The sequence below is a fragment of the Glycine soja genome, chromosome 9, assembly GCF_004193775.1.
Source record: "Glycine soja cultivar W05 chromosome 9, ASM419377v2, whole genome shotgun sequence".
Classification (NCBI taxonomy): Eukaryota; Viridiplantae; Streptophyta; class Magnoliopsida; order Fabales; family Fabaceae; genus Glycine; species Glycine soja.
The window spans coordinates 6,781,607-6,798,808 of record NC_041010.1 but is presented as its reverse complement, the minus strand read 5'-3'; the positions used below and the strand labels follow the sequence as shown (position 1 = coordinate 6,798,808).

The 17,202-nt window shown below is 29.1% G+C and overlaps 1 protein-coding gene across 2 annotated transcripts; it reads right to left on the bottom strand.

The window, feature by feature from the left end:
- Window positions 1-1,195: 1,195 nt before the first annotated feature.
- LOC114425338 (nuclear transcription factor Y subunit A-3-like) lies at window positions 1,196-5,207 on the bottom strand. 2 transcript variants are annotated; one of them, XM_028392227.1, is made up of 5 exons: window positions 4,949-5,207; window positions 2,777-2,901; window positions 2,648-2,704; window positions 2,289-2,468; window positions 1,196-1,889 (listed from the first exon to the last, which is right to left on the bottom strand). In XM_028392227.1, exons 2-5 carry the CDS (start codon window positions 2,849-2,851, stop codon window positions 1,515-1,517), a joined length of 687 nt encoding a protein of 228 aa, XP_028248028.1. In that variant the 5' UTR covers window positions 2,852-2,901; window positions 4,949-5,207; the 3' UTR covers window positions 1,196-1,514. The 2 variants fall into 2 exon arrangements, with proteins under 2 accessions (XP_028248028.1, XP_028248029.1); XM_028392228.1 differs by lacking the exon at window positions 2,777-2,901 and having other exon boundaries at window positions 4,949-5,181.
- Window positions 5,208-17,202: the final 11,995 nt, after the last annotated feature.

The window sequence follows — 17,202 nt, the reverse complement described above, 5'->3', positions numbered from 1 at the left end:
ATTCAAATCTATTATAATAAAATTAAAATATTTTTTTTTAAATGATATAACCAACCTGAATTTTAATGTGAGATTATTTTTAACCAATTTAAAACTTAGATTAATTTTAACACAATTCCTTACATCAAGTACTTGAAAAGCCTAACTCAACCAAAAAAACTAACTAACTCAAAGAGCCTCACTTATATATTCTAATGTAAAATTACTTTTAATTGATGTGAAACTTAAATTACTTCCCAACATAACCTAAATATCCAATTTTATTATAAATTCATTCTTGATTACATGTGAAATTGCTGATTATCATTTGTAATCTTGAGTCTTTAAAATGTGTACTGTAATATCTTCTCTGTAAATGTAATAACACCAATTGTTATATTATGAAATGAAACTCACATGCCGTAAGCGAAGTTCAAAACCCCTTATCGAAACTTCCCTTCAGTTTTATTTGTTACTACTTACTAGCACGTAAAATCAAAAGATGAACCATGCAGAGTTTTCCAAATACGTTCACTATAGATATTAGTCTCTCCAGTCCAAAATAATTATTATACTAAGTTACTTTCCACAGACAAAAAAAACTATAAAAAAATAATTTTACAAAATCAACGTTATATCATAATTAATTCATTTATTTATATATTTTATTACACATCATTAATATTATAAAAATATAAGTGAAAAATTAATAAATGAAACAAATTATTTTGGGACATTTATATATTTTTCTGTTACATTAAAAAAAACTAAAATAACAATTATTTTAAAACAATTTTTTTTCTCTTCCACTATAATTGTAAATATAGCATATAATGAAATCAGGCGAATTTTGCAGTGTTTCAATAGGTAACGTAACAAGGAAATAAATAATTTAGTACCCCTAGAAAGTGTTTTAGGTTTGGTATCCTCTGGCTGAGTTTTCAAGTTTCCTGTGCAATCATCACAACCCATCTAGAATTTAGCATATGGTCCCGACAACTTTCATTAAGTGACACTTCTACAAAGCGATCAAATAGTCTGAATACTTTGTTCCCTTGCACCAGACAATCTTAGACATGTTAAAAATATTTGGTCCAAAACATGAACCAAACCAATGTCACATGTCTACAACTATCCCACAATACAAAATGAAAAAAAAAAAAAAAAAAGTGTGATTAGGAGGAAAACTCCACTAAGAGTGATCAACCAGATTCAATGGATACTATAATAACCCAAAAGAGTAAATAATCCACTATTAGAAATCACATATTTTGAAGCAAGGAAATTCAACAGTAACTAACACAAACATACAAGTTCCATGCAAAAGACTATTCCAATCCAGTTCAAAATCCAGTACAATAGCAACTTTAAAATACATGCCAAAGCAATTGGAAAGGTCTTATAGTGCTAATGCAGACTGAAAAAAGTCTCTCAAAATGAGCATTTAGTACGAACACATAAAGACACAGACAAAAGTGACTAAGCCAAGGATGATTTGCCTGACCGGTGAAGTCGGTTTCGATCAGTTTCTTCTCTCACCGGACAACTGATGTGCGCTGCTTTGCTCCGCCAAAGGTGAGTCCCCCACTGAACTGTGGTGATCCACCCATGTTTGCAGAATTCCCCAGAAACATGCACTCCTGCTGCCGAAAATTGACATTGTTGCCAGATAAACATGGCCGGTCGGAGCAGGTTGTGATGAAAGATGAATTATCTCCATCTTTTGAGGAATGACTTTCCACCTCTGATAGATGTTCCTTTTGATATCTGTTGGTAGGGTCAGAACCAGAATGTGCACCAGTGACAAATTCTGCATTAGACTGTGCAAGCTGTTTGGTGCTGAGAAATCGCCCCCCGGATCCCCTAACCCTATTCAAAGCATGGCGGTGCCGAGACTCGTGAAGATATGGCTGCATTCAATTGAAGTACGAGGAAATTAAGTAAAGTAGCATCATTTCATTTAGTCCAACCAGATTCAAAAAAGCAGGCAAAACTTTGCTATACAATTCAACATTCAACAACATGAAATATATTTTTTTATAAAATAATGCATCATGTAATTAATTCTACTATATCGCAGTTTCATTTCTGAATTCTAAAACTATCTTTTGATGTTTAAACAGAATACAACACCTGCAAATAAAAAGCTAACCCTGTAATTAACATGCAGTTTTTCTGTAGCACAGGTTGTTATAAAATTATACTATACCCTTGCCAGGGGAGGAACCATATTCACCCTAGAAGGGTTATACAAAATGAAAATCTTTCAGTCAAAATGAAAATATGCCACTTGATCTTATGGTGCATACCTTACGATTTTTGATAAGTTTGTTCTGAGCCTCAAGTTTTGCTCGTGACTGACGCCTTCTCAGTATACCATGGTATTGTTTTGCATTGACATAAATTGGTCCATCTTCTGCAAGATCAAGTGGCAAAGCCACTCTGGTGGATGCTAGTCCCAGCATCGGGGGTATCATTTGGGGATGACTCTAAATATAAACAGTAACATCATATTAAAACATTATACTACTAAATCAAATTATAACAAAAATTCCCATCACCAACAATAAATGTAACAAAGTTTTTGCATTGTCAAAATCAGGCATCATAAAGTGCACCTAAATATTAAGAGCATCCATAAAAAATATGTACTAAACATAGTACTTACAATAGCTTGTGGTCCATAAGCAAAAATTGGATCGCCGTAGGGATAAGAAGAATGAGCCTGAAATTAGAGGACGACTAGTTAGTCACTAAAACTGCAAGCAAGAAATCCAAAAACAGCAGTGTCTCATACCATTGAGTGATTACAATCAACTTGTGAAGAATTGAACTCGGTGTTGGGAAGATTTAAAAAGAGAAATGGCTTCATGTAACCTTCAATATAGTCATCAGAAGAATCACTTAAAATTAGATCAAGACCTGAGAGAAGGTTACATATTAGACAGGCCTAAAGGTGTAGTGAGGCAAGAAATATCACATATATGTAAGAGGAACAACATGAAAGGACAGGTACATATTTACACACCACAGAACTACAACACAGCAGATATTCCTATAGGTTGGGGAAAAATAGAGGTAATCTTCCAAAACTTTATATTATAGAATAGGGTATCATACAAAGTGGAGGAAAGGAAATCCTACATAACACAGAAATCAAAACAAGCTTCACAATAAAAAGAAGCTTTCCAGTTCCTCTTCATAATTGTTAGGGAGGAAATGAACAGCATAAAAACACCCTACAAAAGAACTCAGAGCATCCCCCTCGAACCAAATATGCCAAAATTATCCCCTTGGATTTAACGAGTATTCAGCAGAAAAGTAGCCATGGCTGGTTCAGCGAGCATCGTATTCAATGGAAAATCCAACCAGAAACCAAACAACAAAGGTTATAAAGCTAGGTAATTAAAACAATGATTTCTTCCCCTTAGAGGTTCTTACAAAACACTAGTTAGCCATGAAAGCCACACTCATGTAGAACAAAACATAGATTTGAAAAAGGACAGTGATACTAGAACACTGGTTAAGGCAATCCCTAGAACTCTACATTCCAAATTTATAGTTAATTTCTTGAAATCAAAATAACATACATACCAAATTCTGAACGATCAGAAAATTACTAAGCTGCTTCTAGCCTTCTACAACACATAACAGTTAACTTGAAGCAATTTAGGCTACAAAATAAATTAGATGGGTTCTTCCACTTCTTTCCCATCAGAGTAATATATTTAGCCTTAATTAAGTTTGAACTCTTAACTCGTTACATTTTCATTCCGTGTTCATATTAAACCTTTCAATTTTTTTCGATTTTTAGATGCATCATTGTCCTCATAGTGATTTTTTTACCAAACTATTTGTTCAATTATGACATGTCCGCTATAAAATATTGTTACATTGCTGACATATCAAAATTGGTAGTGGGTATTTTACATTGTACATATCATTATATAAATAAACGATAATTTTGAGACATTCGGCAAAACAAATATTACCTTGAAAAACAAAATTTATTCGCTTAGTATAGTGTTTGTCTTGCAATGTAGCCCTAATCCTCAAAATGATCACAAAAACCTACGGATCTTGAATCCAATATTTTTTGTCTGGCTCATTAGAAAATAAAGAAGAAAAAAAAGTTCTTTGATCAAATCAAGCCTCAAACATAAATATCTAAGATATCCCTTTCACTTGTCTTTGATCTTATCGAAATAATACAAATCACAAACATTGCCGACAATAAATAAATAGGAAATTCAACAAGAAACTGTATATAAAAAGCATCATAAATCCCACAAATGCCCTTCATAAAAACACAACCAAAAAAATTGCATTTTTTGCTGTATTATAGCATCTCATCCAAAAACCTTTTGAGAATGGGGATAGACAAACAAGCTCAGCTACCATGTTTGTCACGAAAACTCCAACGTAGACGAGTTATATGATATAATCATTCGTAACAACAACAAGACACAAACATGCCAAAGCGGCAAAACCAAGAACTGGATCAACCATGAGTTGATTTTAAATATTAAAAAAAAACAAAAAAAAAACCTTTTTTTTTCATCTACAATGTCCATAGCTAAAGACTGAGAAGAAGAAGAGAATAAGCAAAAACAGAATACACAACCTTAACAAATAACAGCCAGTTTCCAAATCTTGAAGTCATGAGAAGTGAGTGACCTTAACAAACACAAAGCTGACCTCAAACTCCACATGCAAATGGGAAACAACAAAATTTCTAACTTCACCACTTGTATTCCACACACAATAAAATAAACCAAAACCCAAGATCAATAAATAAAAAAGTACAAATGAAAAGAAAAATACCCCCCCAAAATATAAACCAAAAAAGAAAAAAAGATGATAAGAAGGAAAGTGAAAAAAAAAAGGGTAGTGAAGAGAGGGAGACAGGATAAGGCAGAATAAGCAACAAAAACAGTGAGAGAAAAGAGAAGAAGTACTATAAGAGTACCTTTGGGATCTGGTAAGGGTATGAAGAAGCAAGTACTTGAAGTGTTGGGTTCAAGTTAGGCATGTCTCCTCTCTTGAAACCCAAACCCACCACTAATATCTACTGAAGCTAATTTTTCTCTCTGTCTCTAGAATGATCTCTTTCTCTCTCTCTTCACTTCTTTGCTTTTGATTGTTGAAGGCTTTGTTTGTTTGATGAAATGAAACAAAACAAACACACCCAACCCATTAATAATACACACACTCGACACAGACACACAGTACCAAGTAACCAACAACACTAGGTCCACCATCAATGTCTTCTTCACTTTCTCTCTCTTTGTGTTTTGTCTTTATTCTCGTATTTTACGTCCTTTTCTTGGCACAGTTCCTCAACCCTTGGGCCTTGGGCCTTCCTTTTCGTTATTTATTATTAATGCTTGGTTTTAATACAAGAGAATTACTTTTTTTTTAAATAACAAGTATTTTTTTTACTAAAAATAATTTATTTTGAGATAAATAAGGTATTTATGGACAACAAAATATTTCTTCAAAATATTAATACACTAGTGTGTATTCTTGAAACATTTAATTAAAGAAAAATAATTAATCAACGTTTTTTGTGATATACAAGAAAAGAATATATAAAATAGGGAGAAAATAAAGATAAATTTGTTGTTTAATTAAAAATGTAAAACTAAAAGGAAAAAGTTTGTTTTCAAAAATAAATTTTATGTTTAATTTTTTTTCTTAATTTAAATTAGGAAAAAGAAAGGTATTCTAATTTTTTTAAATAAAGATAAATAAGAGAAGATAAAGGCTAAATAAATAAATAAAAGGCAGTTGACTTTTATAGAAAGAGAGACAAAATGAAATAGAAAATAAAATTTAAAAATTTATACTCATATTTATAGTTATTTAATAAAAATCAAGCATAAAAAGTATGAACAAAAAGTGAAAATCGAATTAGAGTATCTATTATTAAAGTTATAGATTTTTATATAGAATTTTATTTTTTTATGAATTTAAAGTTTAAATAAGTCAAGATTTTAAATGAAACTCACCAACAAGTCTCAAAGTTAAGAAAAAAAAATACTTAATCCATATTTATTTTCAATTTAAAAGTCTAAAAGCATGTTAAAAAAGTAAAGTTGTTTTTACAATTTCAAACTGAGTTTTATTACTATTTTATTTTATTTTAAAACTTGGTCTAAAATAAAAAGCAAAGAAAGAATTGTTTGTACAAACTCAATTACAAAATAAATTTTATCCAGATTTAAATTTACAAACCTTAAAGCGTAAACTTATAAATTCAAACTTACCATATTGTTTTGTTTCATTTTTATTTTCTTTCCTTTATAAATAGAGAGGGTGAATTTGCAGCCGCCCTTGACTGTGCACCATTTCCTTACGAGCAAATCTTCCACGAGTGTCATGCACACCGCACATTCTACTTATGCGCGTCACACGTTACTCGAGTGATCTTGGAAAATAAATAAGAATTAAAATGCTTGTAAATTTGACCTCTTCAGCATCCACCTCAGAATGACAATTATGAAATTATTCATTAAATAAGTTTTCTACTTAATTCATTTTTAAAAATGAAACGTGTAACTATGAGGACTTTAATAGTATTTAATTTATACCTTTAGTATATCATAAGCATAATTTTTTATAAAAGTTTTTAAAGGGTTAAAATTTAAATACAGTTTGTTAGTGTTGATTTTTAATGTGAATTGGATTTTTCCTTTTTTTTATTAAATGGAGAGTAACAATTAGAACTACTAAGAAATTCTTCGAGGATAAGAAACATTTCAAGAGTTAGCTAACAACAAATTATAACAAAAAGAAAGTAACAAAATCAAACCAGTAAACCCTAGTGCATCAGCAACTGAATTACCTTCAATGGAGAAGTATGAGTAATTTTCACATGTCAATTTTTAGACAACCAATGCTTAATTTACCTTTGCATATGAGCATAGCGATTATTATAAATAGGAGGCCCAGGAAGAAGCTTCATAATAACAGTGTTTTCCCTTTAATTTGTATATACAGAATAAAAATTTGCATTAGAGATAAATTAATTGTATTGAAATGAAGCTTTAATTTTAATTAAAGGATAAACCGAAGAATAATACCAAAATAGTTAAGAAATTATATTTAAATTATATTTTTTTATCACATGATCTTATTTATTAAATATGACATGATGAGTTAATCAGATAGAAAGACATTAAGAAAATCAAATCTTAATATTTCTAAAAACAATTCTAAAAACTAATTATTGAAAAATTTAACATCAATAACTAAATTAATAGTAATATTTTAATTCTTGTATAATAGTTAAAATAATCCTATACATGATTATACATGGAAATATATGTCAAATATTTGTGAGAGATGATCTGATTTCAATCCACACATAATACATTTTTGTAAAAGGATGAGGAGTTTTAAGTGTAACTAAGTCACAACCAAAGATTAATTTCATATTCGATTCAAAGAACTAAAGTTTGTAAGAATACCACAGGAAAGCCTAAGATCCTAACTATGGTGATACCAAATAAAAAAAATTAATCATCAACATAACAAATATATGAATATACTTTTGTATGTTGATTTTGTAATGAATTATGTTTAGGATTTGACTTAGAGTCTGTTTGTTTTGCAGATTAAAAGTTTATTCGCATGAATGTAAGCATGGGAATGCAATATTCTCATATTTATTATAAGTTTCAAAAAATTATTTTCAAGTATTGTTGATCCATGAAAATGTCATAACTTTTTTTTTATTATGTTTTCTCATGGTTTTATTCCCACGAAGGAGACTGAGAATGTGACGAAAAGTTATTTTCTAATGTATATGTAACTTTCATTTTTACTTTTCTATTTAAATTTTAAAAATAATCTTAAAAATATTAAAATGTAATTGGAATACAATAATATTTGGTGAAATAAACATCCCTTAAGTTCGAGTTCACTTCCTTAAGAAGTAAAATATAGTATGATATATCTAAGATTAAAATTATCTTAGAATCACATATAACTTCTTCTCCTTAACCATGGGTCTTGAATATAGAAATTTAGCTCATTTTCATAAAAAAAATTTACTGATAATTTTAGGAGGAGAGGATGACACCCCAATCCAAGGCATGAAATTTTTTTAGGCTAAATCAACATTTACATATATACTTATATTTAACTCATTCGAAGGAGACAAACCAAGATTTAAATCTACAATCTATTAGATGTGAAATAATGTCTTGCTCTACTCGGTCACCCCTTAAATATAGAAATTCAGCTAAATTTCATAAAGTATATATACCTAAATAACATGTTATACGTATGCACATTTATTACAATATACTTTGAGTAGGATTCTTTATTAACTCAAACAACATAGTATATCTTGGCAAGTATTCCCCCTTTGTGCAATTCAAAGTTGTAGAGCTCAGGTCATGTTAATTTCGCTTCAGGCATGCCTATTCAACAGTTTATAGGCCACCAAGCAACTATAGTCTAGACCATCACCTGCCACACTTCGGACTAAAAATATCTAAGACTATTTATTTCAAGTTGTTTATTTTTTTATAGTTAAAAATATTACAATGGATTTTAATTAATTATCTCATTGTATTATATTTGAATTTAGTCAAGTCTTGTTTGTTGCTACCTTTAATTGTATATGCAATTTTTTAAAAATATCTCATAAGAATTAAAAATATTAGTTAGTTTAAAATATAATATTAAATTTATCAGTAATTCATCTTATTTCTTACCACTTAATTGATTAATGTGTTGTATTTTTGTAAAAAAAAAAAAAGCAACACCATAATTGGAAAGAATCTTATAAAAAAAATAAAGAATCAATTTTTTTTAAGAGATTACTATAAAAAAATGAGAGATACTATGTACAATTTTAAATGTTTTATGGTCAAGGTTTACAATATTTTTAAATATCTGTTTAATAAAATTATATGTATATTTTTTTCTATTATATTAATTTTTATAATTAGTTTTAATGTTTAAATAGTAAATTCTTTTTTGTCAGTATATTTAAGAAACTCAGCTATTTACCCATTATGTTGCACTTTGTTGATAAATATATTATTTAATTAAAGCATGAGAACTGCATTCAAGTAGTATAATTTATCAAATATCCAATAAATAGAAAAATGAGAGCTCAAATTATAAGCCATTATGTGAACATAAAATCAACACAGACACTGAAATCATAAGAGGTATTGTCCTATTCGTTGTTGCATTGTCGTTCTTACCCACTCCCACCTTTCAGATTCGCTGCTTAGGTGACATTTGGCAGAGTGTTCTCGTAAATAGCCAATTTGCCCCTAGCTTTTTGTTATTTTTTATTTGGTTTCACTCTTTGTATTACTAATTTTAAGGCTGAAAAACTAAATTTGTTGTTAAGAATGAATACGAGGTAGTTAAATTGGTTTATGAAATATGAAAAATTTCTATTTAATTTTTAAATATGAAAAAATATGATAAATTATAAAAAAATTTAATAATAAATTGATTTTTAAATTTTACAACTTAATTTAATTTATTATTAAATTGTTCATTAAAAATTATAACATAAAATGGTCTCACAAATTTAACAGTAGGATTAATTTATCATATTTTTTAAATATTTAAAAACAAAATTTATATTTTTCATCAATTCAAAAATCAATTTATTATCGCATGAAACTTTTAAGAATGAATTTTCTATTTACCTATTTTTAATTGAGCAACATCTTGGAAAATCAGATAATTGTTACTTTCATTAGACTGCTTTCTTTGGAATTGTGAGTGGCGATAACCTAGACGAGTCTTTTTTATCCTTTCTCTTTTTCTTTTGCTAATGATCAAAGGAGGTCTGTATTGGATGCCACTAAATAATTTATTAATTAATTCATGCTGTGTTAAGCTTATCCTGAAAATGACTGCTACTATTAGTTTTGTTCAAGTCTCTCATCATAACACTTTAGTAATAGTGATATTTACAATTTAAAAAAGCAAAAAAAAAAAAAAGTCAGTTTGGGACCATGAACAAATTGAGGTAAATTCAAAGCTTTCACATTTCGTAATAAACATAACTGAAACAAAGTTTGAATCTAGAAAAAGAATATATGTTTTAATTTTACTTTCAAAAGAGTGTCTATATGATAATAATGGTTTAAGTCATAATCTTTAAATCCTCTAAAAAATAGTCATAATCTTTAAATAATATTATAATTAGATTATGGTATAAAAATAATTAAAAAATACACTAATATTATAATTAAATTGTGGTATAAAAATAATTAACAAACCCATTCAAAAAAATAATTAACAAATACAACAAGTGATAAGTAGTTTGCGTTTTTAACAATGAACTTAAGGAAGAATTCTTATATGCTAAAATTTAAAAATTATAGATTTGATTAATATTATAATAATCTTCAAAACATGTCTAAAAAAGTTGAAGGAATACAAATTCTAAATAAAATAAAATTGTAACTTTAATATAAAATCCATGTAATTTAATGATAATTTCTCAAAATACGTTAATATAAGAGTGACCACTCAGATACGAATACAAGGAAGTATTTATTATTATAAAAAATATTTTTTCAATATTTTTTAGCATGTTATTCTTTTTTTTTTCTTTCAAAACTTAACCATAGGCACTCATAAATTTATTAGTAAGGAATAACTGGATTGTAATATTAAAAAAAAGTTAGATTAAAGTACATGAGGATAAAATACATAAAATAATTAGCAGGAATCGGTCCAAGATAAGGCTTCCACTTTGTAAAAGATGGAAGAATTCTAAAAATTTATAAGCATTGGATTAAGTACGAGAATGTCGGTGTCATGGAATTAAACAATTTAGATCACCGAGCTACAAGCAAAATATCTTTAAGTAAATCATTTTTATTTTGTATTGAGAAAGCAATGTTGAGATATTTTGTTCATACAAGAGTACAGTAGTATGACTAAACAAAGTATAACACAATAATAACAATAATAATAATAATAATAATAATAATAATAATAATAAATATTTGAGTCTCTTAAATATATTTTTAGGAATTCTATTCATAGTCATCTATATGAAAAGAATTTTATCGAAAGAGATAACATCTACGGATTGGAAGGAATTAATCTTTAAAATATTGAGAGTGTAAAGAAAAATAAAATACAGAAATTCGAACCATGTATCGATCTAAAAAAGATAGAGATATGTAATAAAAGTGAAACGATGCCCATAGATTCTAGCTAGCCATTATTGCAGAAAGAGTAGCTTTGTTATATATGAAAAAGTTATGCTAGATTGTCCATCTTGGTAAGAAAATGTAATTAATTCTCTATTTTTATTTTTTGTGGTTATTTGGTGGAATGTGATATCTTTCTTAATGGCGGATCATGCTTGACTATATTAGAAATTTGATGTATTATGTATTATTTTGACTTTGTAATTTTTTTTTTTGTCATCCATTCTAATGGACATGATTAAATTTCTTTTTAATTTTTGAGAAGTTATAGGACTTAATGTACATACAACATGATAAAATTTGAATAACATGATTTGATTTCATCGTGAGGTCTTGTTAGAATCAAAATAATATTGTTAAATGTTTCTAATATAGTATTATTATAAAGACAACAAGATTATATAGTTACTTGTGTATAACATAGACCACATCTTATAAGCAATAGTTACAAAATATCCGGGTTTAAGATTAATTTCATGAATACTAAGAATTTAAGATTAATTTAAGGGAATAATTTCTTTTAATTAAAATATGTGTTCAACATCTCATATCAATAAAAGATATGACAAAAATAAAATATCAAAATGAAGGATAATAAAAGAAAATTACTTGATAATATTTTTTACTCCAACAATTTGATATAAGTTAAATGTTACCCATTTTGATAATTCACTTCACATTTTAATAAAATAATAGAAAAAAAGGAAAAAACAGAAAAAAAAAAAAAGAATGAGAGAGTAAAGATAACTTGAAAATTTTAATTTTTAATTCATACTGAGATAAATGTTCAACCACAATTAATTTTGTGATATTAGTCCAAGAAGTTGTAATGTCTTAGTTGAGTTGAGGCTGTGTGTAGACACAACCCCATATCATAACTTTATAAATTGTTAAGACATAAGAGAAATTGTCCCCACTACATATAAATTCCAACATAACTATGATGCAAAAATAAATAAAAAATTAAGCTATATATATCCCATAAGGGGTAATTGAGCTTAAGAGATACCTCCGTCTTCACGTATTCTATCGTTCCTAATGCAAAGTCTACATGCCTAATCACCTTATAGTCACATGTAACAAGGTCATAACCAAATCCATGAATACTAACAAAAAGGTTCTGATAAGTGTTGGGTAATCAAGACTCCCATAAACAAAATTACCCACACCTACAAAGGACCGTGAGAACACACACAAAGATTACACCGTAAGAAAAATAATAACAAACACAAAAATTTAACGTGGTTCAGTACCTCTTGGCTTGGCTTGTAACTCTACAATTATAAGGTGGTACAAACTCAACTGGGCTAGGGGAATGACATTGGATTCCCCAGTAGCTGATTTCTACAATACAACTGTCTCATTATGGTTATGTTCAGTAAAACTAGCTGGAAAGTTAGTTGGTAACTAAAAATAAAAAAACTAGCTTATCAAATTAGAAATGTTCGCTAAAATAAGTTGTTGAAGTAGTTGAAAATTATAAAATGACAAAATAATAAAACCATGATTTATTTAAAAAAGGTAACAAGGAAAATGAATAAATATATTAAGGATAAAAGTGAAAGATATATAAAAAAACTAGAAGCAAATGTTTCAAAAAATGATAATTCAAGTAATGTTTCAAAAAACGCTAGAAGTTACTGAAAAGCTACTAAAAAACCTTGTTTACCAAACAAACAAATGAGTTTTTCAGTTACTAATAGAAGCTAGAAGTTAGTTGAAATGTCTTATTGAACATAACCTATATAAGTAGAGGCACAAAATTCCATCAATATCAACATAACCTAAAATAGCAAAAAAAGGGTTTTTCTCTTGAAATGGGTTTGGCTAGTCTAATTTAACTATCCTGAAACCTCTTACCAGAAAGAGAAACAAAGAGAAACCAGAAGAGCATAACACAACCTAATGCAAGAGGAGAGATGTATCGTCATAGTAAGAATGATGATCAAATATGAAATTGTTGCTGGAGATGCTAATGAAATGAGGGTTTTCAAATAAGAGGGCCCATGATTTGCATACACATCCAAATCTCTTGAGAGGTTTTAAAGGCAGATTTGACAGAATGGAGAATGCAAGATCATCAAGTATGTGGTTCTTATTATGCTTTCCACTAGTGGCACCCACAAATTTCTTCTATGAGAAATCTCCACCTCCTTGATCTTAGAACCTTTGTCCTTATCCTCATCAACATCACCAATTTTGTTCTCAGTCCACATGTAAATGGGATGGCTAATGAATTCAAAGAGTTTGTTAACAAGATCCTTGATCCTCGTCTCTTCCAAGTACTCCAACTGGTTATCCTTGAGGAACAAGGTGACTTTAGTTCCCCTTTCTAGTTGTTTCCTATTAAGGTTCTAGGTAATAGTGAAGTAGGCATCGACCTGAGATTCTCATATGTATTGCTCATGATTTTTGTGCTAATTGATAACAATAACTTTATCAATAACCAAGTAAGCTCAGTAAAAACCATTTGCCTATCATGTCTTTGATACTCTTTACCCCGATATACATATTCATATAATAAAATACATGGAAATGTGAATTACATAAAATGATTTTATTCAATAAACATAAAGAAGTTCACATGGATAAAAGGTTCACATTCGCATTAATCACCAAATTAAAAACTTATCAATTAAGGATATGAAAACATTTCTAGCTCAAAACAAGGCTGCTCAAGTTTACAAAAGAACTCAAGTTAAGCAGCAAAATAAAATAAAGTAAAATAACATGTTTGGAACATCATGCAATTAAAGTAGAAACACATGCCTCAATGTCACATCCTATCAGAGCATCGTGTCCTGGCATCCCCAACACAGGATTCTTTAAAGCAATCCACCTAGTCATATTCTCCCATGAACACAAGGTTCGAGATCATCATGGGATTCAAACACAAACAACACACAGGGAGTGAGTTATCACATTCTCAAATAGGTAGAGATAACCAAAATCACACACACACACACACACATAAGTATAACAAACTCAACTTAGCACAATTTGCATCATTTTACCACTCATTGCGTAACATCATTTGTCCCAAAGATTTAATCACAAAATCACATTCCATACCTTCACATTAATCATGTGTTCAAAATAACACATCTCAAGTACAACACAACATCTCACACTTACACAATTCATTACCCACTATCACGTAACAAGTTACAATGATCATTACACAAGTGTTATACAATAAATACACTAAGACTCAATCCTATATGCAACGTGGTACCATGTCAGTGAAAATCTCGTTGGGCGTCTAAGAGTACATGACAAGACATATCACACACTGGTAAGTCAGGTAACTCTCACTAGGTAAAATCATAGGGAAACCAGTCAGGGTCACACTGTTTTGCGAGAATGCTCCAACCATATAGGATCGGCACAGACTTAAAGGAGCACTCAAACTAGGTTTATTTACCCCCAATGCCTAGAATCCAAAGAGTCTGTTAGGGTCTCTCCCTCTTGATTCAGGTCCAATCCAGAAAACATTTTAACATGTAGACATTATCTATGAACTATATAAAACACACAACTCCTCAATTGTTTTCAAAATAATTTTAACTCGTTGCGCCTCAAAGTGATTAAACTGGTTGGGTTCCCATAGTGGATATCATCACAATACTCATCGCACATTAACTCATCACCCTTAAAGGGTCTTACAGTTGTGTGATTGTATAATTCATAGCTCACAACTCCATGCATACAAAATCTCAATACACATGTATCTTACAATTCAGCACATACTCAATTTATCACTTACACACAATCTCAACCACAATTTCATAATTTCAATATAACAATTTATCACGCCTCATGAATCATATACACATCACACAGTAGTAATATTTGCATTGCACAAAACACACACACGCATATTAAATCAAACTATATTATTTTCAATTAAAAAGAGTTTCTACAACAATTAAATTAAAATTGTATCAAAAGAAATTACTACTAAGCATTAACTTTATAACTTCATTTAATTTATTATTTTATTATTACAATGTATATATAACATGTTGATCATCATTGTAGGAAGATACAAGACAAAGACAATAATTTGTATAAAATAAGCAATTAAAGAGAAGATTATTTAGAGTACAATTCACGTTAATTAAAAAAACTCAATTTATAGGGTTCACACTCAACATAAGAACACATCAATTTCACAGTAATTTCGCATCAGAACATCAATTGATCCATCAAACATATATAATTAACAATTATAATTGTAAATATAGAATCAAAATTGCAAAAACACCCCAAAACTCATCCTAATTGATCCTCTAAGGATCCTTACACATGTTCTCATTACTCCCCAACTGTGAATAACTAATCCCTTACCTCTAAGTGGGCTCACGTATGTAGTCTGGTAGCGATAGCGGTGTCTCTAGCAGTTCTCTAAGATTACTTAAGCTTTTCCTCTAGTTGCTCTACTAGGATTTCCAAGCGTTAGAGAGAATGAGAAGAGATTGTAGCCTCAATTTCACTGTCTTTATGCGAGGGACATTTTTCTCTCTACAGACATTATTTAGAAAATTCTAATGGTGGAATGTGAGAAAATGAGTTCCAATGGTGGTGTTCTAGTTTCAGGATGATCCAACGGTTAACGAGTGTGAGATCGTAGTTTTACTAGGACAAATTTGGGTATATGAAAAAAAAGAGGGTTTTGAGAGAGAAAGAAGGGAGAACGAATTTGGGAGGAAGAGAGAGAGAGCGTCGAAACATATTGTAAATGTAGAAATTGACCTTAAAATGTCTCTATTTATAGCTAGGGTACTCTGAGTCTATTATTTACTATATTTTCTTTATTTTATTATTTTATAAAAAAGAACTCTATTATACTCTTTCATTAAATAAATAAATAATTAAAAATATTGCTGGTTTGTTATGCTCAAAGGTAAGATTACTTTAGTAACTTAAGTGGTTACATTCGATTGAATTTCATTTTAAATCCAAACTTTCATTAGAAACTATAAAAAATGATCATCCTAAATGATTCGATAAGTGTATAATATACTTGGTAACTCTTTAAATTATTTGAAATTTAGAAACAACATATGAAAATTTGTATTCGTGCTATGAATAAGGTGATTAAGTCTATCATAAAAAATTGCTAACATCTTATCATTTGTGGTTAATTCTAACATTTATAATATTATTACTTAAAACTCACATGTGAACATGAATTTCTTTAGCTCATGCCTGAAAGACTAAATTTGTATGATCAAAGTGTATGTCATGTCATCATATGATAAAATTTTGAATTCATGTTATGAATAAGGTGGTTAAGTCTATAATAAATACATGTTATCCTTTACCATTGACGGTTAGCTATAGCCTTTCTAATATTATTACTCAAAAGTCATATGTGAACAAGAATTTGTTTGTCTTATGCATCAATGACATAACTTATTTGAGGAAAGCATGCGTCATGTCATCTGAGAATAATTCAACTTCTATCATACGGGATCACGAGAGCTACATTTACTAGTTAGTTATGCACAAAGTTAAAGTTACATTAGTAATTTAAGTGGTTGCATTCGATTAGATTTCATTTTACATCCAAACTTCTACTGGTTAGTTATGCCAAAAGTTAAAATTATTTTAGTAACTTAAGTGGTTACATTCGATTGGATTTCGTTTTACATCAAAACTCTCACTGGTTAGTTATGCCAAAAGTTAAGGTTACTTTAATAATTTAAGTTGTTACATTTGATTGGATTTCATTTTACATTCAAACTTTCACTTGTTAGTTATGACCAAAGTAAAGTTACTTTAGTAACTTAAGTGGTTACATTCGATTGAGTTTTGTTTTACATTCAAACTTTCATTAAAGAACTACTAAAAATGATTATCCTAAATGATTTGATAAGTTTATAATATAACTTCCATTATCTTATAATTGTTTTACATTTAGGGCACACCATATGATGAAAATTTGTATTCGTGCTATGGATAAGGCGATTAAGTCTATATTAAATAACGACTTACATTTTCTCATAAGTGG